Genomic DNA, 23,052 nt, shown 5'->3' with positions numbered 1-23,052 from the left:
TTTCTGCGCGGCAACTCTCCGCTGGACTCAACACGTCGATTTTCGAAAAAGAAACTAGCAGACCTTGTACTTTCGATGCCACGCTGTCGAACTGTCGAAGAATTATTATTTTTTGTCTGTGCGATGTGGAGTAATAAACGTTTTGCCAAAAATGCGCGGACTCCCGTGGACTCATCTAGTAGAGGGTTGCCGGTCAATTAGAGAACCCTAGTCATCACCCACCAATGGCTCCTACCAAGTCTGAGTCCGTTCCTACGGCATCAGACACTTCCATCCCCCTCTTCAAGTCTATAGGTCTCTCCCAGGCCAAAGCAGCAGAAGCGGCAAAGAACGCGAAAAGCGCCAATGTTCTTCGCAATCTGATCGTTTCATACGATCTTGCCGAAGCTCGCCTCGATGAAAAACAGGCCACCGTCATCACCGCACTTGCTGGTCAGCTAGCTAAGACGGAATCCGTAGAACTTGACGAACAAGCCTTCGCCATCAAGGCAATCTTGCAGGGCAAGCTCAAATCCGTTGATCAGGTCAATGGTGAGTTCTGTTATGCGACGTTTGTGTTTGCCAGTGACCGATTACTATGTGCAGCTGCTGTCAAGTACCTCGAGAAATTTAAAGCGCCTATTAACGAGCTTGAATTTGATACAGAGTGTGGTGTCGGTGAGATACGGTCATCATGATATAAGATCGCGATGCCGATCGAATGTTACAGGCTTCAGCATTACTTCTGAAGAGCTCCATGACGCAATCACGAGTTACATTCGCGAGAATTCCGTTACTGGCTGGCCTAACCTTGGTTCCGTTATTAGTGGAGTTAAGGCCAGCCCAGCTCTTCGATGGGCGAACCCCCTGGAAGTTAAGAACGCCGTCGAGAAGGCGTTTACTGAAACATTTGGTACGAAGGAGGCTGCGAAGCCGAAAGCTAAGGTATCCTACATTCCTTGCCACCCTCGTTTACTGCTCCTGATTACAAGGTACAGGACCCCAAGAAAGAGAAGGCTGCGCAGCCAACAGCCGCATCGGAGGCTGCTGCTGGCTCTAGTTCATCCAATAGAAAAACCGTTTTTGAAGAGGGATTCTTGGGCGCTTTGCACAAGCCAGGAGAGAACCCTCAGATCAGGCCCGAACTTCGTGAGCAGCACCTGCGCGCAACTGATGGCCAAGTCTGGACACGTTTCCCACCGGAACCAAACGGCTATCTACACATTGGCCATTCTAAGGCTATCTTCGTGAACTTCGGTTATGCTGCACACCATGGCGGGAAGTGTTATTTGCGCTTCGATGATACCAACCCAGAAAAAGAAGAGGCTAGATATTTCCAGAGCATTATCGAGGTTGTCCGATGGCTGGGATTCGAACCCTGGAAGATAACCTACTCTAGTGACTACTTCGATCAACTATACGATCTTGCTGTCGAACTCATAAAGCGCGACAAAGCTTATGTCTGCCATTGCACTCGTGAGTGTATCATTTTTCCGCTCAGGACGATTATCCGTTGAATGTGAACTGCTTTACAGAGGAGCAAATCAAAGCTGACAGGGGCGAGAAAATATCAGCTCCTAAAGCCTGCGTGCATAGATCACGGCCGATTCAAGAATCACTCGATGAGTTTAAAAAGATGACTGATGGTTATTATCGACCCAAGGAAGCCAATCTCCGGATGAAGATGGATCTGACGGACGGAAACCCTCAGATGTGGGACCTAACGGCGTACCGTGTTTTGGATGCAAGCCACCATCGCACCTTGGATAAATGGAAGATATACCCCACCTACGATTATACACACTGCCTCGTGGATAGTTTCGAGAACATCTCGTGAGCACCCTGGCGCCCTTTTCTCGTTTGCTGTTGATTGACCTACGGATTTCAGTCATTCCCTTTGTACCACGGAATTCATTGCTTCACGCCAGTCATATGAGTGGCTTTGTGATGCCCTAGACGTGTACAAACCAAGGCAATCCGAATTTGGTCGTCTTAGTCTTCAAGGGACGATCAGTTCGAAAAGAAAGATTCTCCAGCTGGTAGATGAAGGCTACGTTAGTGGATGGGACGATCCTCGTCTCTACACTCTCATTGCCCTCAGAAGGCGAGGCGTACCTCCGGGCGCGATTTTGTCATTTGTCAGCACGTTGGGTGTCTCAACGGCTGCCTCAAACATCCAAATTGCACGCTTTGAACAGACTGTGAGGCAATACCTGGAAGGAAGTGCACCGCGTCTCTTCATGGTCATGCGTCCTCTCAAAGTCATAATAGAGAACGTGCCCGACGACTACCTCGTAATGGTGGACAAACCATTCCATCCCAAGAATCCCCAGCTCGGATCTTCACAAATCCCATTCACCCGCACCATTTACATCGACGCAGACGACTTCAGGCTGGAGGACTCAAAAGATTACTTCCGCCTTGCTCCTGGAAAGAGTGTCGGTCTATTCCAAGCACCTTACCCAATTACATGTACATCGTACAAGACTGATTCAGCCTCTGGTGAGGTGACAGAGGTATTCTGTCGTCTCGAAGATTCTGGTACTCCTCCGAAACCCAAGGCATATATCCAGTGGGTCGCAGAACATGCATCTTCTGGAAGCCCTGTTTGCATCGACGAGACAAGAATATTTCACCCTCTATTCAAGAGTGATAACCCCCTAGCGGCTACCCCTGACTTCAAGGCTGATATTAACCCTAATAGCATAGAAGTCATCAAGGGTGCCATGGTGGAAGTCAGTTTCTGGCCGCTTGCAAAGCGGTATGTCGCAGACGCCCTCGAGGAGGCTCGGGCGAGATCAGCTGAAATCAAAGCAATCCCGGGTGCGGGCTCCCATGACGCACACACTCCAGAAATCACGACAGAGCAGCTTGTCGGAAAGGAGTGTGTACGATTCCAAGGTCTGCGTGTCGCGTACCTTGCAGTAGATTCAGACTCTCGCTTGGGTGCTCTAGACGAACCCTCAGATGTTACTCCTGGGATTAGGCAAGGCGATTATTTGGTGCTCAACCGCATTGCGAGTTTGAAAGAAGATGCTGGAAAGGGAATGTGAACAGTTTCTATATATGACTAGGTACAATACGACAGGGCCAACTTCATCATTAGAGCTACATAGCAGTCGGATTTGGAATAGCATGTGCAACTAATACTTGGATTGTAGACCTCGCTGCGCGCACTTATATAATGCTGCAATTAAATAGATAGGTTCATTCCAGCTTGGGGGACGATACATCATGTTGCTACCAAGGCATGGAGATTATAAATCTCTTTGCGTACGACATAGTAGATGTCGGAAACGTTACCTTCCAACTCCACTCTTCCTCGACCTGTCTTGCGTACGGCAACTGTGTCTTGTATAGAATTAGAAGATTCATCCCGCCTCGCCCCAGCGCCGCAAATCAGCACACCCTCACCAACCAATTCGGCTTGAACACCGACTGATGCCAATCGGCTTTTAAGTGCAGTCAACTTGAGTTCCCCTATCATTGTCGACCGCGGCAAAATCTGAATTGGCCGGGAGCCTAGTATTCGTGGGGCATGTAATACGTTTGCATTCGGCGTTGGTATCGTTGGTCCTGAGGGTTCCAAAATGGGTATGGTGGAGCTGAAATGGCTCGTAACGCGTCCGGTCACATAACCCACTTCGTTATCTTCAAACTACCAAACGTTGATTCAAATGGGCTCGAAGTCTGAGAAATAAACTAACCCTTGACATTTTGATAGTGCTCAGTAGCTCATCACTCAAGGATATCGAGAAACTGTTGGTGTGTTGTCCTATCTGCACCGTTTCTCCGACAGAAGGAGCGTATATATCTCTCGTCATAGATCGAATGTTCGCACAACTGTCAATGAGAGCATCGGCGGCAGCAGCCTGGGCATGGACAATGATCTACCACGAGTATCGTTAGCATATGAAATGTCAGATCGACGTAATTATTTACCATCTTTCTGGGGTTCACTTGGGGTACAATCATCTTTACTGCACGACCATCGTTGAGACCTTCCATGTCAACAAAGAGAAGTCGACAAGCAAGTTGTATTTCAACCTCTGAAGTGACGAACTTCGAGGGAGGTTCACGAGGAGCCTTGCATTAGGCTCGTCAGTTAAATGATTATTTATTACACCTGAAAACTTTACCTCAGTTTCGCCTTCAGCCTGATTTCGCCTTGCCTCCCTAGTCGCATCATCTTCTGCTTCATTTTCCAATACTTTACCTTTCCTCAGCCACATGCCAACATCAATAGTTTCGCCATATTCATCCACCCTCCGTTTCTTTTCAACGTAGGGAAACATACGGAAACGGTGGGTCTGGCCACCAGCGCTCTTGAAGAATGATGTTGCCTTGGAGACGTTTCCCTTGAGGTAAATGTCGAAGGAGAGTAGCTGTTTCGTCAATCCCTCGTCAATGTCAAGCCCCCAGTCAGCATCGTCCTCATTTTTGGTAATTTTTCGTTTTCGCGGCGAACCATTTCCAGTATTGGAGATTTCGTCGGTATCCATTTGGCTTTCGTCCAATGCGCGTTCGACTTCGTCTTCTTCATCCGAATCCGAATCTGAATCTTCGTCGCTCTCGTCTTCGTCCGCTTCCAATATGCGTTGATTACGAGCCATAGATGCTTGATGAGCAGCTTCCCTATCCTTTGCTGCCTTCTCCTTTGCAAGGAAGGCTTCTAGCTCTGCACCTTGAAGTGGAACCTTGGAGTTTATCTAGAGCAGATGAATAAGTAACGTGCTATGTAGGTACAAACCGTGCAAATCACCTTTAGAGTCATGGCTCCATCCATCATAACGTTGCTACCAATTCTACCTTTGTCCCACTTATCGTCACCTCTCTGAGAGTTATTCCATTTATCGAAAAGGATACGTCCCAGTGTGCCCTCTTCGCCGCGACTAGTCAGGAGAACCACATTATCTGGGACCACGGCGAAGTCAGAGAATAGTAGTCGTGACGGTCCATGTGAAAGCGAGGCAGGGACAGCAAGGATCAGCTTCGGCTCCTTGGATGAGTATGTCTGGAGAAGGGATTGTGGACTAGGAAAGAATTCCAGAAACCTGTACGAGTGGTTTTAGTCCATCACCTTTTGCTTTCAGATTTCACTTACTTGAAGCGCAATGCAAACGCTCCCAGCGCCTCATCATCTGCATCATCATCACCACGTCTCCTCCTGGTACCTCCCGTTCTTCCGCTTCCATCAACACCGACATCTTCTTTGCTCACTGTCCCGCCAAGCCATTCCATCATACTCCGGACGAAGGTCAACATTTCACGCCCGTTACGCGACAATAGACAGATGGGAAAGCGAAAATCAGCATACTTCCAATGCTGATCAAGTAACACCAGGAGCTCCAGAAGACGAGTACTGGAGTCACAAGGAAGTAAAAGAGAGGAACGGGACGACAGCGTTGCACTTATGGCATCTGTCCATTAATGACATCAGCACGAACGTATTCGAGCGGGATGAACTTTCAGACCTATCAAAGCAGCGTCGCGGTCCTTTCTTCGACTTGTGACGACATTCACGCGGTCGGCGTCTGTGATGAAGAGATCTGGTCGTGCAAGTGGTTCGAAGACACCACCTGCTGCGGGACGGTAGAGGACAGTGCCATCTATATGTCGCTCGCGCATATGATTCAAGTTCACAGCATAGACGATCGTTCCAGCGGAAGGCGATCTTATTTTCCATATGGTTCCCCCCAGCGTGTGCCCCGCTGCGAATGGTGTAATGGTCAAACCTTGACACTTTCCTGAAAGTCAGGAATATCAATGTTCCGCCCATGATTGCTTCATGGCTAAAAGTTACCTTGTAGATGGGTAGGCTGGGAATATCTTAAGGTGTTTACTGCGTCAAATGCTTCGTGTACCTCTTGAACGGTAGCGACAAACTTCTTGGGTTCATTCTTTGGCTTTGGCGAATGTGGCTCAGAGCTTCCCGTCCCTTCGGCAGCCGCAGATTCATTGCTTTCCTCCTCCTCAACGTCAACTTTTTGTTCGTCTCGAATTCCTTCCACATCTTCCATTGTTGCAATGCGAGCCATTGCCTGGACTGGAAGTGTGGTATAGCATGGGGCTCTGAGATCCCAGTGACAGTATGCATAGGCATACAAGCCAGAATGTACAAGGTCACCATGAGACAGCAGAACCAAGTCAACCTCTGGAGCATGCCTAGCTAATGTTTAAATCGTGCAGCTTGCATTTTAGTTGTCACTCACTTTCTCACTATGTCACAGTACTCTTGCCAAGGATAAATCTCCCCATTCCCGGACTCAGATTGAGTTTCAATATTCTCGGGATTCCAGTCAGGTGATCCACAATCGAGAAGAATACGAATATCGTCAACCTGTAGCAAGTATGCAAGTGGAACAGTTCGAGATGACCGGGCGGCACCAGAAAGAGGTGTGAATGTAATCATTTGGATTCCAGGTTAACGACAGACTTTTAAACTGCCAAACTCTTGCAAAAAGGATGACAATAAGTGGTGATGCTTAGAGAAGCGGTCGACCAAAAAGGAAGTTCTATGAGCGTTTGTTTGTTTCTAAAGGCTTTGCTCAACAACGTCCAAACATTCAATATTTATTGCCAGTGCGTGACTACTGACTGGGAGTCAACTGTGAGCGCAACGAGACGATTCTTTTGTGTCTCTTGGATGAGGGTTACTGGCATTATTCAGCAGGTCGTAAGTAGGTTGTATATCGTGTTTTACAGGTGCTATGCCTGGCTATATATCCCACGGACATTATTCAGCGCAGCAGTGTCGAGACTGCTCCGTCGACCTCCACGTTCCACTTAGCAATTGCAAGTTGCCGCAAAAGTTCTGAAAGCTCATTTCCACTCATTCTAGCTCAGGCCTCAGGCTTGGTTTATATTCCTGACGTCATTCGAAATTCCAGATTGGTCGTCTCTGACGTGTGCGGTACGGCTACTGGCACATCCTCTCACGTCTACCACGTACACGCTGGTTTGTTCTTTGAACGAAAATGACTGTCTCTACATTCTCAGCGGCAGTGCATATTACTCCAAGTACGGCGGACCGTCTTCTCTGCCCGTGCAGTCATTTATGGATCTTTAGCCGTCATCAAGACCCTCTACACTCATGGAAAACGGAAAGCGAAAAAGCTGAAGAATGGAGATGAGAAAGAAGAGGCAACTGATGACATTTTCTTTGACGAGTGCGCTTCATTACAGTCAACATTCCTACTCATTGATGTTTTCTAGAGCATTTCACATCGTTAAATCCTTCATTCTTCTTGGAACAAAGAACACTGTAGAATCTCTCCAAGCATTGTGAGATGCAATTTATATTCATCAGGTCCTCCATTAAGTATGATCTTCTGTGATCAGTACAATACAATACTCATGTGCCTGCTCCACCTTGGACTGCTGTTATTCCCTGTGCATGTCCCATTGCATTCATGCAACCAGGCGGCAGACCTTTTGATACAATGGTTTGGGCCCGAAGACCTCAAACGTGTTGTTGGAGGTGAAAGATGGTGGCAAGTCCGTGGTTTAGACGGTATTGATGCTGAGTGGATTGCTGAGAAGTCGCACTTGCGGCCCGAGAGTGATCACATAGATGCTGGGAGGAAATACAGTGAAGAGGAAAGACTTCTAATGTCGATGGAGCAATTAGAGACCACGATGGTGAGTTATCTGGTTTTGTTTGACACATTCCCTGACCACCTTCACTGAAGCTTTACATTCATGGAGGCGGATACTATTGGGGGTCCATCAGTGAACATCAATCCACCTTGTACATACCTTCAGACTTACCCTGGTTTTTAGATACCCATCGTTATCAAATCATCAAATACGGTATGTTCACGCAAGTTCCTGGCATATTTCCTTATTCTTTGCAAGCACATAAAATTCGGGGGCGTGCATTTACCGTCAACTATCGGTAAGTGTCAACATTTTTCATTGTGATCATGTTATATATAGTCTTTTCTGTCTAGGAAGGCACCACAATACCCATGGCCATGCCCCCTACATGATGTCCTCGCAGCATGTGAGTTCATCACTATCTTTGAAATTGAAATCGCGAGGACCAATTTTCCCCATACGAAGATCTCTACTTGATTCAGCCACCTCATGATGCTGCCCATAAACCCATTCCTCCTTCAAAAATCGTCTTCGCCGGCGATTCGGCAGGTGGCGCACTATGTCTCGCAATGCTCACTGTACTGCGAGATTTGGGTCAACCGTTACCAGCGGGAGCGGTGCTCATCAGCCCGTGGGTAGATCTAACACACAGTTTTCCTAGTATTCATACAAACACAGCTACGGCGAGTTTTGACCACGACGCAGGATGTTCCTTTCTGATTCGGCTAGTAGGACATCATACCTCCTCATGGATTCATGAACAAACCCTCTGTATTGTGGCCGGTGGATCCAATCAAGGAAGGCGGTCGCGTCGCCACTCCGATCCACTGCTGAATCCATGCCGTGCGGATATTCCTGGTTCTGATAAACATGTTACAAGACACACTGCCCAGGTTCTGCCCACTGACGCTGAGAAGAAATCTGATTCTACGCCTGTTGGTTCCAAGCACCAATTATTAAGCAATTCTGCATCAAGCATTCCCCTGAAATCCCAGCAGAAAACATCATTGTTTGACGGAGGGAAGTGTGATCTCACTGGCGGAGGGCACGGGCGAAGCCGGGACCAAAACAGAAACCCAAGTAAACCGATACCTATGGATGAGCTTGCTGTAAACAGGGGTTCGGTGTCAATTCCTGATCTAGATGACATTGATTTTTGGCAGCCCAACCCCCCGAAGGTGCTCATGAAAAATCCTGGAGATGTTCCACTGGAAATACGGTCCCAGATACAGTACTATGCTATGACAGAGTGAGACACCTCCATTCCATTCTTACATTCATTGACGGTCAATGTCCGCGAAGGCAATTGTCGCATCCTCTAGTCTCGCCTATTCTCCAAGCCTCCTTAGGCAACCTCTGCCCGTTGTATATCTTGGCAGGCGATGGAGAAGTGCTTCGCGACGAAATAACATATCTGACGCACAAGGCAGCCAATCCAGCAGAGTACCCTGTACGGGAGGGTGTAATTAGAGACGGATTGAGGCAGAAAGAGAATGCGCATAAATTTTCTACGCCCACCAAAGTCCATCTGCAAGTGTATGATGGTACACTGCTTCTCTTCGTTCGAGACCGTCTGTTAAAACAAATGTTCCAGGAATGTGTCATGTTTTGACAGTCTTCACCTTCACCAGCAGTGTGAGATAGTTATGATCTTATGTTTCAGTTGCTGACGAATCGAATAGGCTGACTATGCTTACAATTCTATTGCGGAATTTGCGAAACATGTCACCCAACGTTCGGCAGAGTACCTTGACCGATATCCGTTTCTCGTTCTGCAGCCGATACCCGGATCTGATGTACCATCGTGCGCCATGAATGACCGATCGGTGAGAATTCACTTGGCGGCTCTTCTGTCACTGAAATGCTCACCTTTGACAGGGTGACATATTGATGATTCGTGAACGTGTAGACATCCACGGTCGAGTTCGCTCCATGGAACCGAAAGAAGATATTGCAGCTTTACAACTGAGGCCATCAGAGATCGGCATCATCAAGGAAGAGACTCTTTTCAAGTGGCTGGAAGGCCAAGAGGAGTGGGACAGGCGTTTCAAGTATTGCGCAACCAAGGTAATGAAGAACAGGAAAACAATTGAAGCGAAGGCCAAGTCGATTATCAAGAAAGCAAGGCAACGAGGCCTCTCGCTGGCGGGAGAGAGCGATGATCTTGTCGAGATGCCAATAGTCGGGAGATCGAGTGCTGTGTATGGGGCTATTCAAGAGGATAGAAGATGGGGGCCGTTAGACCTGGTGGACGAACAGCCACCACCTACAGCGATTGCTGCAAGACGAGACACAGTGAGCGAGCTTGGTTATTAAAATTCTAGGTGTTTACCGAGCAGCTATAGCGAGAAGCGCTTGCTCTGCTTAAGAAGAAGCATTTATCACACGGCGCCAGCAACCCACAAGACTATTCCGAGAGTGAAAACAGTGGACGTTGTTCTCGCTGCTTTTGATCCCAATGATGTCCCCATTCCGACATCCTAGACAGTCGGTTTCAGAGCAGCAGGTGCGAACTGGAATGCGATATATTCACGGTATGCGAATGTGGCAGTCCATTGTGAGGTAAGTTGACGTTCAAATTTGCCCATGATAGTATACTAATGTAGCTCCAGTCGCTCTGGGCGTAAGGTTGCCGTGAAAGCTGCGGAAGACACGCGCCGCGTAGGAGATGCACTTATGGAGACTGGCGATAAGGCTGCTAGTAATGTGAACTTAGCCGCAGTAGGCAGTTGAGAAGAGTGCAGGGTTTGGTGATCATATTGAGTAATTATTAACAGCGGACGTTTGTACTGGTCTGTAAAGACTAATTATCGGAACTACATAGAGGGACAACACATGTTCGCCAAACTCCCATAGAGAACCGTCTTATTGACGTACTGATGGTGAGGCGTGAGAACGATTGGCTTAAGTAAGCGCCATGTGTTTGTTGCACTTTTAACCCTGCGCCCTTTGATCTGGACCATCACCCCATCCTCGCATCCCGTCTAAACCAGTAAGCTTTTTAGACGCGTCTTTCCGTGTCGCATGATTGCTGATATACAATCATCCTACTTTGTAGCCTAAATTTTCCAGAAATAATGCGCGAAGTCATCTCTGTCCACGTCGGCCAAGCCGGTGTTCAAATCGGAAATGCCTGTTGTAAGTGTTCCGCCACTTTTGACATGTGCAATCGCCCTTGTTATTCTTATTTTAACATTCGTCGCGTGCCAGACGCATGCAATTCGCTTCTGATTTGACTCTATTAAGTTCTGATTGTTAATTATGTATATTTACAGGGGAACTGTACACCGTTGAACACGGTCTCAGCGTGATTATTTTTCCTGCGGACCCCTTGCGCTTTCACTCAAAAATTTGATTATAGCCTGATGGTCGTCTTGTCGAAGGATCTCCTTCTGCTAACGATGATGGCTTCAGCACTTTCTTCTCGGAGACGTCCTCGGGCAAGCACGTTCCGCGGTCACTTTACATCGACCTGGAGCCGAATGTGATCGATGAGGTCAGAACAGGCACTTACAGGAGTCTCTTCCACCCAGAGACCCTCGTTACTGGCAAGGAAGATGCCGCCAGCAATTGTGAGTCCATCAGTATCGTTTTAAAATATAGCTATATTTAGTGTGCTTTAGACGCCCGTGGTCACTACACTATCGGCAAGGAACAGATCGACGTTGTTATGGACAAGGTTCGCCGTCTTGCAGACAACTGCAATGGTCTGCAAGGCTTCTTTGTGTTCCACTCCTTCGGTGGTGGAACGGGATCTGGTTTTGGTGCTCTTATCTTGGAGCGCTTGTCAACTGATTACGGCAAAAAGTCAAAGCTCGAGTTCAGCGTATACCCCGCTCCAACAATGGCTAACTCTGTGGTTGAACCTTATAACTCGGTGTTGACGACACACACTACCCTTGAGCACTCCGATTGCTCATTCATGGTGCGTTCGCGTGTTTTTGTATTACATTCTCTTACCCTGGATTTAGGTGGACAACGAGGCAATTTACGACATCTGCAAAAAGAACCTCAACATCTCATCTCCTGGCTTCACGAACCTGAACCGATTGATCGCACAAGTCGTTTCATCTATAACGGCATCTTTGCGCTTTGATGGCTCGTTGAATGTTGATTTGAATGAGTTCCAGACCAACCTTGTTCCGTGAGTTCAATTACTGTCAATATCACAAGTTTACATTCTAATCCCCCTGTCAGTTTCCCGCGCATTCATTTCCCTCTTGCCACCTTTGCACCCATCATTTCAGCGGAGAAAGCACACCATGAGCAGAACTCTGTTGCTGATATGACCTTCTCGTGCTTTGAAACGGGTAGCCAGATGGTGAAGTGTGATCCCAGGGAGGGCAAATACAGTAAGAGTCACTCTTGATTGCGGGTCCTGTTTTGCTTATGCGGCTATAGTGGCCTGTGCTCTCCTCTACCGTGGTGATGTCGTGCCCAAGGATGTTAACGCAGCTGTCAGTGTCATCAAGACGAGGCGCACGATTCAATTTGTTGATTGGTGCCCTACCGGTTTCAAACTTGGTATCTGCAATGAGCCACCTGCTCACATTCCTGGTGGAGACCTTGCCAAAGTTTCTCGTAGCATGTGCATGTTGTCAAACACCACTGCCATCTCAACCGCATGGAGTCGTCTCGACCACAAATTCGACCTTCTGTACTCGAAACGCGCATTTGTTCACTGGTATGTTGGTGAAGGTATGGAGGAGGGTGAGTTCTCGGAAGCTCGCGAGGATCTTGCTGCTCTCGAAAAAGACTATGAGGAAGTCGGCATCGACTCGGCTGATGTTGAGGAAGCTGGCGAATACTAGATGCATTCAGTCATCCTTTGGTCCTCATTCTCGGAAGTTTGTTCCTGCCATAATTTCTTTACCATTGCCATTGCCATCACGATTTACGTATACCGTCCATTATATCCCGCTTGTCCTCGAGGTTTTTTACGCACTTTAACTGGAACATGAATTACGAATATCTCTCATCGGATGCAATGCGGGAAGCCTATCAAGCGCCGGAGGGTCCGTGTTGTCTCCGTAATATTTCCAAATTGAGAAGTTCTTTCCAAGAAATTTTGAACACTTGAAGTAGAAACGTTTCGGCACTTCTGTTCCCTCCCGTCACGACAAACCGGTATACCAGTCATCAGCTCTTTTTAACGATTCATCATGCGCGAAGTCATCTCTCTTCATGTTGGTCAGGCTGGTGTTCAGATTGGCAATGCCTGCTGTGAGTGCCCTTTGCGCGTCATAAGGATCGTCGTCTTAACTTTCGACCAGGGGAGTTGTACACCCTAGAACACGGCTTGAGCGTAAGTTCGCGCCATGTTCCAAGCACACCATTGTCTAATATTTTACATAGCCTGACGGTCGCGTCCTTGATGAAGCTCACAAGACTGACGCCGGGTTCTCTACGTTCTTCTCCGAGACTGGTTCAGGGAAACACGTTCCTCGCTCTCTTTACATTGATCTGGAACCCGGAGTCGTAGATGAAGTCAAGACCGGTCCTTACAGATCTCTCTTCCACCCCGAGACCATGATTACGGGCAAGGAGGACGCAGCAAACAATTGTAGGTCGCAGAACAAGTTGCATATCCATTATGGGCAGCTCATGACTGTGCGCATTCAGATGCTCGTGGACATTACACAGTCGGAAAAGAATTGATCGACCCAGTCATGGATAAAATTCGTCGCTTGGCTGACAACTGTTCAGGATTACAAGGATTTTTCGTGTTCCACTCGTTTGGCGGAGGTACTGGGTCTGGATTTGGTGCCCTGCTGTTGGAACGACTTTCTACGGATTATGGAAAAAAGTCCAAGCTTGAGTTCTGCGTTTATCCTGCACCTCAACTGTCGAGTTCGATAGTCGAACCCTACAACTCAATTCTGACCACCCATACAACTCTTGAACATTCTGATTGTTCGTTTATGGTTAGTTTTTTCATCCATCTTTTGTGCTACTGTGTTCACTAGGCTGTGCAGGTCGACAACGAGGCTATATATGATATCTGCAAGAAAAATCTTGGTGTCTCTCAGCCCAGCTTCACCAATCTTAATCGCTTGATTGCTCAAGTTGTCTCATCGATCACTGCTTCGCTTCGCTTTGATGGTTCATTGAACGTTGACCTTAATGAATTCCAAACCAACCTTGTTCCGTGAGCATCATCGCGTTCTCCATGGCAAAACAAGTTGTTGAACAATTAACAGCTTCCCTCGGATCCATTTCCCATTAGCAACATATGCCCCACTTCTGTCCGCCGAGAAGGCGACTCACGAACAAAACTCTGTCAGTGAAATGACCTTCTCTTGCTTTGAGACTGGACATCAGATGGTATGATCACACCATACTTCGAGTCATGATTTGCTCACGTGATTTCAGGTGAAATGTGACCCCAAAGACGGAAAATACAGTATGTGTGTCTTGGCTCTTTTACGCGCCTCTCTAATCTTTGAACAGTGGCTTGCGCTCTACTTTATCGTGGTGATGTCGTACCGAAGGATGTTCAGGCTGCTGTCGCCAGTATCAAGACCAAGCGAACCATCCAGTTCGTCGATTGGTGCCCGACTGGCTTCAAGGTGTGTGCTTAGCTTGGCTTTGATAAGCTCGACTGATGAGTCCCTTTAGCTGGGCATTTGCAACGAGCCTGCCGCTGCGGTCCCAGGTGGTGACCTTGCTAAGAATACCCGCAGTCTCTGCATGCTTTCAAAGTGGGACTATGCGCTATGTGGTATAGACTGCTGCTAATTTATTCTCGTATAGCACGACGGCTATCTCTGTCGCTTGGAGTCGGCTAGGTGATCCTTCCCAATATTCTTTGCTCGAGTGGGACACTAACGATGGTTTCCAGATTACAAATTTGACCTCATGTACTCCAAGCGCGCATTCGTTCACTGGTATGTTGGCGAGGGTATGGAGGAGGTATGTACATCGTTCAACCTGTCCTCGGCTTGTTCATACTTCGTTACAGGGAGAGTTCTCAGAGGCTCGTGAGGATTTGGCAGCACTGGAGAAGGACTATGAGGAAGTTGGTACCGACTCTGCAGATGTTGAAGAGGAGGGCGAATATTAGATGGTCTATCATTTTGGGAAGAACGACCACATATTCTTCTTCCTAATATTTTCTTTTCTTGTTGCACTGTTTCCATCGCTTTCGCGCGTCTTCCTGATATTTCTTCCGTCCTTCTATCCGGGACATTCTTCCATCCAAAAGGATCTAACATATCATCATATTCGCTTTTCAGCTCGCATACTTGATAGCACATGATTTTCTACATGGTGGAACAGAATGTAATTCCCTGAAACATTCAAGAAGTGATGCAAGAGCTCATAAATGCCCACAAAGAACCAGGACTAGTCTAAAAGGCTCATTCGGCCAACATCAGGTTTGATATCATACATCGTATAGTTCGATTGCACGAAATTTGATCAATGCGCAACTAACTGCGACCATGAGCCCCAGCGCCACTTGTCGTGTGATCCTGGCGATGAAGGTCAACATGCTCCAAGCGCCATCGCGGAGGCATCCTCAATCTACCATGAGACCAGCACGAGTAATAGCATAAGAATGCCTTGCACCAATGCACATCTGGCAGTGAGTCAATGTCAGACGACTCGGGCAATGGGTCGTTTGCCGTCGTGTTCTGAGACACACCAGGCTGCGCTCCAGGCAAATGCCGGGTGTCATTGACTTTCTTGTATTCCGGCAGTTTGGCGGCGGCAAGACGCTGGGGCATCAATCAGCGAGAACAATCAAAAGTGTAAAAAGAACCACATTACAGTGAATTTACGTCCGGCTGCGACTTCAACCTCTTGTGGCTCTTGGCTGGATCTTGACCTACGGAAGGAAGTACGCTGTCGCAGAAATTGCGAGAATCGGTTCCAGCGTTGTGAACGCTCCTCTTCGGGCTGTCCTTGTTGCAACTGCCTGCGAAATGGGAGACGGTTGACGAGGTTCTTGATGAGGGAGTGCAGTGTGGGGTTCTGTGAACCTCCATCCGCGGATCGGCGGGGTGGATAAGTTGTTTCAACCTAGACATTCAACTCAGTCATGCATTGAGTTGATTCAACGCGAGGACTGACATCATCAAAGAACCCGCGCGGAATTCCAGTACGTACTGGTCGCGACTCTAAACGCGGAATGATTTCCTGTGGAAGTAAAATTAGGAATAATACATGAGTGCAAACACTGAATATTACATACAATTGGTATGGATGGACGAGGGCGTCGGCGGTCATCCTGTACGTCGTCAATAGTCAGCGTGTACGAGGATACGTGTAGGGGAAAGGGAACCTTTTGGGACTGCAACGCAGGTTAGCATTGACATTACATGACTAGTGGATAAATTTTTCACCTGTTTGACCTCCTTATCTGAATCGCTTTGAGGCACTGTCCATACGCGAAGAAGCGTGTCGTCACAACCAGTTGCGACAAGCTGACTATCTTCGGAAAAAGCCACGCAATATACGGCATCAGGATGCTTCAATGGCTCGCCAATAGGTTCGAACGTAGTCAGGTCAAAGAACCGCGTCGTGCTGTCAATCGACGTGCTAGCAACTTTGGTACCATCGGGAGCAATGGCTAGTGATTGAAAGAGTTCAGTGTGTGCTTCAAACTGGTTGATAATGTCTCCGGTTGCAGCATCTGAGATTCGGATGTCGTGAACGCATCCGCTGATCAGACGGAGACCGTCTGGAGTAAATGCGACAACCACTGCCTGTTGTTCTATTTTGAGGAGTTCTTTTCCATTGAATGCATTCCAAATCATAATATGCTCCCCAGTTCCTGCTGCTAGCCTGCTCCCATCGAAGGAGTATGACACCGACCACGCATTACTGCCCACCTGGAGTGGTCCAAGGGCAATTTTCCCTGTTTCCCTCAGCCAAACGCATACCGTTTCGTCATTCGATGCACTTGCGAATTTTTTGTTGTCCGGCGCAAAGACGACGCTCGAAAACCCACTTCTTATGTCCCTTGAACGAGACGGACACACATTTTTTCGTCGCCACTTCCCAGACCAGGATGGTTCCGTCCATCGCTCCACTCACGATCCAACGCCCATTAGGAGATGCTGCAACCGTCCAGACTCCGCTGTCGTGACCCAACAAGGGCTTCCCAACTTGTTGCCCCTTGACTAGATCCCACAGTCGAAGAGTTTTATCAGGCGGGGCAGTGACGAGGAGATGAGTTCTAGGGATGACAGCCACACCATGTACCCAATCTTCATGACCTTCGAGCGTCAATTTAGCCTGAGGTTTTTCCTTTCTAGTGGGCGGGGCAGGCGCCTGAAAGACTGCATGGTCTTCGTGAATGTGGGATGACATCGAATCTCTCTCTGTCAGAAAAACATGTCTGCGAATCCCATTTCATGATTCAGCCTCGTGATCAGAATTCTCGGATCCACCCTACCGCCCCTAAGCGCTAAGCGCCTTTGTCAATTCAGGTTGTCCCCGATGGTGTGAAACTTCTAGAAAGTTTTCCTTAACCTATTCCGGTAGCAGGGTTACATCCGCCTTGTAAACTCTATTTCATCCGTGAAATGCATCTAATCTATGTTGACCACAACATCTATCCCACCATTTGCTCCCATCTTCATCGACACACTACAATAACGAAGAAAGTTGAATACACCGTGTATTTCTAACAGTTGCCGCGCACCTAGACAAGTTTTCAACTAAATATGTTGGACGTTTAACTTCCATCTGTTCCTTGGTGTGCGATGTGGTCAATCCAATCACAGCACACCCAGCGGCAAGACCACTTGCTACGCCTGATGGAGCATCTTCTACGACCAGACCTATAGGACGGGTTAATGTCCTCAACATTGTTTTGACACGATCACTGACACTTTCCCGGCGAAACTCTACATTTCTGTGCACCAAGAAGATATGGGTCAGGGCTGGTGAAGGTGTTCAGTCAGTTCTGAATGGCTCAACGAATGACACTATTCCGCACTAAGGTTTCCCTTGTGTAACATCTTCAGCAGTCACAAAGGCATCTGGGATCGGGATTCCAGCAATCTCTAGAGCAGCTGATGCATAAGCACGGGTTGCAGATGTGACAATGGCCCAACATGGTTTGGGATTTTTCTTTCCGGGAGCAAGCTTTGTAGTGATCAGCAATTAAGCGCAAGGAAAGTAATATGTAACTCACTTCATCTATGATGGGGCGAACTCCAGGTAAAAGGGTGATGCCCTTTCTGCCATTGGCTGTGGAGGAGGTTACGATGGCCTCTTCGAACCGTGCAGCCTCTTTCTGTTGGTAGACATCAATATCACGCGTGAATTCACTGAGAAATTGATAACCTCGAGCTCCGCTTCAGACGTAAGCCCACAGTACTTCCTCAGATTGTCAACAGTCCTAACACCATGTGCACCTAATTGTGAAGAGAAGCAACTCACGAACGGAAGATCCCGCCTGAGAGTTACTCACTGTTCAGGATCTCTTGAATATCTAAGCCGGAATATGTCTCGGCAAACGTCTCCCAGGCTCCGATCACGCCTGCTGTCGAATCTACCAGGGTACCGTCCATATCAAACAAGCTGTGATACTGCTCAGATTTGCCTCCTGGACAATACAACTTTGACTTACACGGCATCCACGTGGAAAGTGATAGCGCCCATGTTTCTTTTTAAAATATAAGATGATGATAGAGTTCAAGGAATGAGTCAAAGTTCGTGGTGAGCGTGCTTCACGCTGCTGATCAACTGCATTACCACCCTGGAATATCAGATATGATCATTGACCCCAAAATTAATTGATCCCTGGGTCTCGGCTAGACTTCGGCCGAGCTTACCGTGGGGGAGATAATGGTTGGTTGGTTGACCTGCCGTCGAGTGTTATTGTCATGTGGCACACACGAACCAACCATCATCTTGTCGATGTCGTGCCAGTGAACCTTGTTTGGCTCCATTGTCTTGATGCGCTGGCATAGCACAAAGAACCTTTTTTGCTAAGTTGTTCTACGAGACACGATACTGCTCGTGGTCGGCGCAGGAGTGAATAGGTTTTCAGTAACAGCCTGACTAGGAGTGCGGGAGCGTTTGGATTGGATGACACTGGGGTTTAGTAACAGACAATTTGTCTGTGAGCACACTCGTAGTACAGTCACAATCACCCATCTCGCGGTCTCATATCGTCCCCGGTATGGATGTGTGCCACTAAACCTCTAGAGGCAGAGCTTAGACCTGACGTCCGCGTCACGGTGGTGCTGGTTAAACCCGTTCAACGGACTTGTTTGTATCAGAGGCTCAGGCTGATGCCAAACAAACACCTGCAGCCCTGCATCCAAATTTTGATATTCTATTGACAGTTGCAACCATGGCTCCTCAAAGGCGTCCACAATATACCCAAGAGAACATCGACCAGCAGCTGCAACAAATACATCTTCTTGATCCATCCTCGTCTTCCGAGAACCTTGAACAACTCGGACCTATCATCAAGCAAATTCATGCGAACCGTCAGCAGGAAGCATACTTGCGCAATCTTCAGGCTCTTATTGCAACAAAAGACAGCGAGATCGAGCAGATATGCACGGACAATTACCAAGAATTTATCTCCTCCGCTTCGACTCTTTTCACAGTCAAGTCATATACCAACAACCTCAGGGACAAGATCACAACTTTGGACGCCAGCGTATCTCAAGTTGGTCGAGGCTTGGTAGAGAAGAAAAGGACTTTACTGCAGTCCAAGAAGACGGCAGCCAAACTTGATGAAGCAATTGATACCCTGCAAGCTTGTTTGAAAGTTCTGGACGTTGTGAATCGAATCGGCGAATTGATCAAGGAGGGGAAGTATTGGAGTGCCCTGCGGGTATGTAACGTCACTCCTGTGGCCCTTGAAGTAACTGAAAGGAACCAATAGTCACTGGAAGACATACAAAGTCTGCCTTCGAATTCGCTGTCCCAGACGCCATTCTACCAGCATCTGCTGTCCTCTCTGCCTTCACTGCGGATTCAAATCCAGAATGCAGTCACAGCTTCTATGAAGCAATGGTTACTGGAGATTCGGAATGTCAGTGGGCTAGTTGGTAAATTGGCATTAGAAGCAATGGACTACCGGACGCGCAAGTGGAGATCACGTCGGGAGAAAGATCCTATGCTGAGGTTGAGTCGTGTTGGAAGCGCAGTAGAAATGGTGATCCAAGAGCGGTCCGATAGTGAGCTCTATCCTTGCCCTCAATTCATTCGGTCGATTAACATCCTGCTGTTAGTTAATGTTCTCGACAGCGAGAAATTAAAGGTTGATTTCACGCCCCTTTACCAATGCATACATATCTACACGACGCTGGATTCAATTGATGACTTGCGAAGATCTTATCAAGCAGATCGTAAAGTGCGGCAGTGCTCTGCTTTCTCTTCTCGCCAACTCAATCTGAATACAGGCGCAATCAGACCTTATATTACCGGATCCGCTTCCGCTCGCCTCCCTACCCAATCTAACTCAGGAAATATGCGGATTTTTTATCATAGAATCGCATGTTCTTGAGACGACTGGCAACTTCCGTTCTGAGAGGGAGGTCGAGGAGTTATGGGAAGCGCTAGTTGCGCGTCTTGCGTCAGCTGTTAACGCGTCTTTGGCAAACGAGACTGACCCAGATGCTTTTTTGAGGGTAAAGGAGTGTCTCATTGGGTTTATCACGACGCTGGAGGTATGTATCTGATATTATTCACAAAAAAATCAAAAGGGTGACCGCCTTGCTAGTCCTATTCGTATGCCACCCAGTCACTGCATTCACTCATCCTTATGCTGTTCGAGAAGTATGCCGGCCTTCTTGAAGGCCAGTTCAGTCGTAGGTTTGATGGTGTAAGTTATGCGAGGTTTTTCTTTCGTTGTCGCGCTCAAGATTCGCAATCCAGATTTTCCTCGAAGACGACCATCTCCCTATGCAAGTTACGATACCGTCCGAAAGAGATTCTGTGCTTGCAGTCGTATGGTTGGACCCGTCAGAACAAGAGGATCTTTCAAAGTATGTCATCACATCCTTCTGAGAATAAGCAGCTCAGGGGTTCCATAGGAGCGGTCTCCCTCTCAGTCTACCATGGTCGCAAGGTTTTTTCCTGTGCTGCCAAGATGTAATGTGTTATCATTCCCACTCCATTTTTGAGCTAATTTGTAAATATATACCTGCAGATCCGAAACTTCATACAAAAGTTTTATCACTTTGTTGATGGGGTATCACAGCATCATGGCAATATTGACGAACTATTGAACAAGGTGAGCATATTATGTATCATGAGGTCAAACTAATCAAACTTAATCGGACAGTCACTAGACAGACTGCTTGCAAACCATATCAGCAGCAGTATTTCCAAGTGCTTAAGTAGCACATCAACTCTTAGTCAAGTCGTTCAGATTGTTTCAAATCTCGAGCATTTTGAGGTTGCATGTTCGGAACTGGAACGTTCACTGACGAGTCTGCGGTAAATTTTTCATCATAAGCCATCTGTAACTCTCAAACCCTTCCATCATCAGGTCGACACAGCGGGGTGGTGCTATCCGGCTGTCTTCCTCCTCCTTTGCCAACACTATCACCCGTGCCCTCAACCGTGTGACGGGTCTTATCACCTCTAAACTAGATGACTTCTTTGATTTGGCAGAGTATGATTGGACGCCGCAATCCCGCGAGGACACGCCCAGCATGTACTTATATGAACTTATCAATTGGCTCACGACAATTGTAGACTCTCTCGTTATCAAGGAGGTATACAAAGATGAGGCATACCGAGGAGCAGTCGGATATATCGCCGAGTGCTTGATGGTGAGCAGGCGGTTCGTCAGCGCGTCGTCATGCACGGGGCGCTCACGGCTCATTACAATCAGAACTTCATGATCGGGCCTGACGTCCCAGCGATGAACGAGAACGCCGTCTCAAATATTTTGGTGGATACAGAGTTCCTGGAAGGGGAATTAACCCGTATTGGCCGGGACCATCTCAGCTCGGTTTTCGCTGAACTTCATTCGGTAAAAACATACCCACACTCCTTTCTGGGTTGGCTGACACTACAAATGCTGTAGATGGCATCAGTAATATTAAACGACACTGTACAAGACTATCTAGTACCGCAAGTCCGGCAGACAACGTATTCCGTTATCCGACCGAAGAGACTCCAGACACTCCTTGAGAAACTGACCAGGTACGGGTCGAGTCGGCGTGACGCCCAATCACGAGAAAGAGGAGACAGACGGAGGAAGGAAGCAGAAGCCGTTGGGCGGGTATTTCCTGGAGAAAACCGATGATACATCTCGTATACCCTTTTATGTCGAGCCTTGCAGTGTGCACACCTTTCTGATCCGCTTTGAGAGCAGTGCATATCAGCCTCTAAGGCTCAAAATTTACAAAACACAAGAGAAAACGGGTAATTCAAGAGGGAGTGGAAGCGAAGGCAGAGTAAAGAAATAGCAGACGGGCACATAATTTTCGACATCGTAAGGATCGGGAGACAATGCGCGCGCAAGATCCAAACACGACAGAAAACCACATATTGCTTAAGACCGACGCTTAATGTTGGTCGCCAACCACTCCAAACCCTCGTACAGTCCATCACCAGAAGTGGCACATGCAGCCTAACGGCGTCTACTGTCAGCGGATCTAATGATTTGAGAGATAAACGACGGACTTGGATGTACCACGTTCTCTGCCTAAGAGCTTGTAATCCAAGCTTGTCAGTGATCTCTGCCGCATTCATGGCGTTGGGGAGATCTTGCTTGTTTGCGAAAACAAGAAGGAGAGCATCCCGCAGCTCATCTTCGTTCAACATTCGCTGAAGTTCCTCACGAGCCTCCGATACACGTTCCCGATCGTTCGAGTCAACCACGAAGATGATACCTTGCGTGTTCTGGAAATCTGAAGAAATCTAATGAGCTCGGTGATGACGTAGATGGAAAGACAGCATACAGTGCCTCCAGAGAGGTCGGATCTTATCTTGTCCTCCGACATCCCACACGGTGAAGGAAATGTTTTTATATTCGACAGTCTCAACGTTGAATCCTGCAGCAGAATTAGAGGATTTTGTATCATAGGTAAATGAGGAAAGCTTGCCGATGGTGGGGATGGTAGTTACAATCTCGCCCAGCTTGAGCTTATACAGGATGGTAGTCTTACCAGCGGCGTCAAGACCGACCTGGATAAAAGTTAGCGAACGACATTGTGACTCAAACTCAATTTCCGACCATCAAAATTCCTGGAAGAAGATACAATAGTCAGTTTCTAGTCGATATCGGGGATCATGGTATAGATGGTGGAGACTTACGCATCTCCTTCTTGCCAAAAAGACCAGCAAGGAGACGTGACACCGAGAGACCCATGTTGAGCTAGGAAGTGTAAGGACGTTAATGAGTTGTAAACTAGAGGTCAAGAACAAGTTTGTCGTCGTGTGTGAACAACCCTTTTGAACTCCGCCGGTGGCGGTTCCCTTCTTGGTCTTCCACGTCTGCTGGTCATCGCCAACTATTAAACTAACAGCCTTAACGCGGACCTTGAT

At 47.7% G+C, this 23,052-nt stretch overlaps 8 protein-coding genes across 8 annotated transcripts; 5 read left to right on the top strand and 3 right to left on the bottom strand.

Annotated features, from left to right (window-relative positions):
• Positions 1-28: 28 nt before the first annotated feature.
• On the top strand, positions 29-3,155 carry F5147DRAFT_751391 (glutaminyl-tRNA synthetase). Its single transcript, XM_041440188.1, has 6 exons — positions 29-531; positions 586-657; positions 710-924; positions 978-1,455; positions 1,515-1,812; positions 1,868-3,155. Exons 1-6 carry the CDS (start codon positions 225-227, stop codon positions 3,030-3,032), a joined length of 2,535 nt encoding a protein of 844 aa, XP_041297394.1. The 5' UTR covers positions 29-224; the 3' UTR covers positions 3,033-3,155.
• F5147DRAFT_629470 (beta-lactamase-like protein) lies at positions 3,156-6,484 on the bottom strand. Its single transcript, XM_041432753.1, has 9 exons — positions 6,192-6,484; positions 5,783-6,144; positions 5,454-5,726; positions 5,084-5,399; positions 4,742-5,033; positions 4,119-4,688; positions 3,922-4,065; positions 3,687-3,869; positions 3,156-3,637 (listed from the first exon to the last, which is right to left on the bottom strand). Exons 1-9 carry the CDS (start codon positions 6,389-6,391, stop codon positions 3,212-3,214), a joined length of 2,766 nt encoding a protein of 921 aa, XP_041297393.1. The 5' UTR covers positions 6,392-6,484; the 3' UTR covers positions 3,156-3,211.
• Positions 6,485-7,183: 699 nt separating this feature from the next.
• On the top strand, positions 7,184-10,144 carry F5147DRAFT_743503 (alpha beta-hydrolase; the record flags this gene model as incomplete). The annotated part of the gene is made up of 15 exons (XM_041439607.1): positions 7,184-7,243; positions 7,402-7,620; positions 7,671-7,710; positions 7,762-7,791; positions 7,837-7,876; positions 7,932-7,984; positions 8,044-8,261; positions 8,311-8,388; positions 8,472-8,658; positions 8,742-9,122; positions 9,173-9,213; positions 9,261-9,404; positions 9,457-9,873; positions 9,931-10,041; positions 10,067-10,144. The coding sequence occupies 15 exons, from the start codon at positions 7,184-7,186 to the stop codon at positions 10,142-10,144; spliced, it is 2,097 nt and encodes a 698-aa protein (XP_041297392.1).
• A 388-nt stretch (positions 10,145-10,532) lies between these two features.
• F5147DRAFT_675675 (Tubulin/FtsZ, GTPase domain-containing protein) lies at positions 10,533-12,636 on the top strand. Its single transcript, XM_041435939.1, has 7 exons — positions 10,533-10,716; positions 10,854-10,885; positions 10,940-11,150; positions 11,202-11,503; positions 11,550-11,722; positions 11,776-11,930; positions 11,980-12,636. Exons 1-7 carry the CDS (start codon positions 10,656-10,658, stop codon positions 12,387-12,389), a joined length of 1,344 nt encoding a protein of 447 aa, XP_041297391.1. The 5' UTR covers positions 10,533-10,655; the 3' UTR covers positions 12,390-12,636.
• A 45-nt stretch (positions 12,637-12,681) lies between these two features.
• On the top strand, positions 12,682-14,882 carry F5147DRAFT_675674 (tubulin alpha). The gene is made up of 12 exons (XM_041435938.1): positions 12,682-12,801; positions 12,852-12,883; positions 12,934-13,141; positions 13,201-13,502; positions 13,554-13,726; positions 13,779-13,902; positions 13,951-13,981; positions 14,029-14,147; positions 14,197-14,279; positions 14,332-14,366; positions 14,420-14,490; positions 14,540-14,882. The coding sequence occupies exons 1-12, from the start codon at positions 12,741-12,743 to the stop codon at positions 14,639-14,641; spliced, it is 1,341 nt and encodes a 446-aa protein (XP_041297390.1). The 5' UTR covers positions 12,682-12,740; the 3' UTR covers positions 14,642-14,882.
• Positions 14,883-17,114: 2,232 nt separating this feature from the next.
• On the bottom strand, positions 17,115-18,192 carry F5147DRAFT_769402 (HAD-like domain-containing protein; the record flags this gene model as incomplete). The annotated part of the gene is made up of 8 exons (XM_041441041.1): positions 17,115-17,172; positions 17,228-17,366; positions 17,416-17,468; positions 17,525-17,673; positions 17,723-17,824; positions 17,875-17,945; positions 18,002-18,111; positions 18,161-18,192. 8 exons carry the CDS (start codon positions 18,190-18,192, stop codon positions 17,115-17,117), a joined length of 714 nt encoding a protein of 237 aa, XP_041297389.1.
• A 602-nt stretch (positions 18,193-18,794) lies between these two features.
• Positions 18,795-21,876, top strand: F5147DRAFT_675638 (exocyst complex subunit Sec15-like-domain-containing protein). Its single transcript, XM_041435937.1, has 12 exons — positions 18,795-19,381; positions 19,433-19,727; positions 19,782-19,903; positions 19,953-20,219; positions 20,273-20,374; positions 20,428-20,537; positions 20,586-20,643; positions 20,702-20,785; positions 20,837-20,991; positions 21,044-21,329; positions 21,392-21,532; positions 21,587-21,876. Exons 1-12 carry the CDS (start codon positions 18,890-18,892, stop codon positions 21,806-21,808), a joined length of 2,334 nt encoding a protein of 777 aa, XP_041297388.1. The 5' UTR covers positions 18,795-18,889; the 3' UTR covers positions 21,809-21,876.
• F5147DRAFT_675632 (ARF/SAR) lies at positions 21,857-23,050 on the bottom strand. Its single transcript, XM_041435936.1, has 6 exons — positions 22,822-23,050; positions 22,742-22,752; positions 22,611-22,692; positions 22,467-22,559; positions 22,189-22,415; positions 21,857-22,135 (listed from the first exon to the last, which is right to left on the bottom strand). Exons 1-6 carry the CDS (start codon positions 22,874-22,876, stop codon positions 22,058-22,060), a joined length of 546 nt encoding a protein of 181 aa, XP_041297387.1. The 5' UTR covers positions 22,877-23,050; the 3' UTR covers positions 21,857-22,057.
• Positions 23,051-23,052: the final 2 nt, after the last annotated feature.

Source organism: Suillus discolor (assembly GCF_016758755.1).
Source record: "Suillus discolor strain FC423 chromosome Unknown F5147scaffold_7, whole genome shotgun sequence".
NCBI classification, from domain to species: Eukaryota; Fungi; Basidiomycota; class Agaricomycetes; order Boletales; family Suillaceae; genus Suillus; species Suillus discolor.
This window is presented reverse-complemented; position numbering and strand designations above follow the sequence as displayed.

Coding starts and splice junctions, on each gene's coding strand:
- F5147DRAFT_751391 (XM_041440188.1), top strand. CDS start 225: ATGGCTCCTACCAAGTCTGAGTCCGTTCCTACGGCATCAGACACTTCC. Junction 658..709: donor TGATACAGAGTGTGGTGTCG/GTGAGATACGGT, acceptor CGAATGTTACAG/GCTTCAGCATTACTTCTGAA. Junction 1,456..1,514: donor TTATGTCTGCCATTGCACTC/GTGAGTGTATCA, acceptor ACTGCTTTACAG/AGGAGCAAATCAAAGCTGAC.
- F5147DRAFT_629470 (XM_041432753.1), bottom strand. CDS start 6,391: ATGATTACATTCACACCTCTTTCTGGTGCCGCCCGGTCATCTCGAACT. Junction 4,689..4,741: donor ATGGAGCCATGACTCTAAAG/GTGATTTGCACG, acceptor CATCTGCTCTAG/ATAAACTCCAAGGTTCCACT. Junction 4,066..4,118: donor AGGCTGAAGGCGAAACTGAG/GTAAAGTTTTCA, acceptor GCCTAATGCAAG/GCTCCTCGTGAACCTCCCTC.
- F5147DRAFT_675675 (XM_041435939.1), top strand. CDS start 10,656: ATGCGCGAAGTCATCTCTGTCCACGTCGGCCAAGCCGGTGTTCAAATC. Junction 10,717..10,853: donor TCAAATCGGAAATGCCTGTT/GTAAGTGTTCCG, acceptor GTATATTTACAG/GGGAACTGTACACCGTTGAA. Junction 11,151..11,201: donor GGAAGATGCCGCCAGCAATT/GTGAGTCCATCA, acceptor AGTGTGCTTTAG/ACGCCCGTGGTCACTACACT.
- F5147DRAFT_675674 (XM_041435938.1), top strand. CDS start 12,741: ATGCGCGAAGTCATCTCTCTTCATGTTGGTCAGGCTGGTGTTCAGATT. Junction 12,802..12,851: donor TCAGATTGGCAATGCCTGCT/GTGAGTGCCCTT, acceptor ACTTTCGACCAG/GGGAGTTGTACACCCTAGAA. Junction 13,982..14,028: donor CCCCAAAGACGGAAAATACA/GTATGTGTGTCT, acceptor ATCTTTGAACAG/TGGCTTGCGCTCTACTTTAT.
- F5147DRAFT_675638 (XM_041435937.1), top strand. CDS start 18,890: ATGGCTCCTCAAAGGCGTCCACAATATACCCAAGAGAACATCGACCAG. Junction 20,538..20,585: donor GAACAAGAGGATCTTTCAAA/GTATGTCATCAC, acceptor GGGGTTCCATAG/GAGCGGTCTCCCTCTCAGTC. Junction 21,533..21,586: donor TTTTCGCTGAACTTCATTCG/GTAAAAACATAC, acceptor CAAATGCTGTAG/ATGGCATCAGTAATATTAAA.
- F5147DRAFT_675632 (XM_041435936.1), bottom strand. CDS start 22,876: ATGGGTCTCTCGGTGTCACGTCTCCTTGCTGGTCTTTTTGGCAAGAAG. Junction 22,560..22,610: donor AACTACCATCCCCACCATCG/GCAAGCTTTCCT, acceptor ATTCTGCTGCAG/GATTCAACGTTGAGACTGTC. Junction 22,136..22,188: donor AGAGAACGTGGTACATCCAA/GTCCGTCGTTTA, acceptor AGACGCCGTTAG/GCTGCATGTGCCACTTCTGG.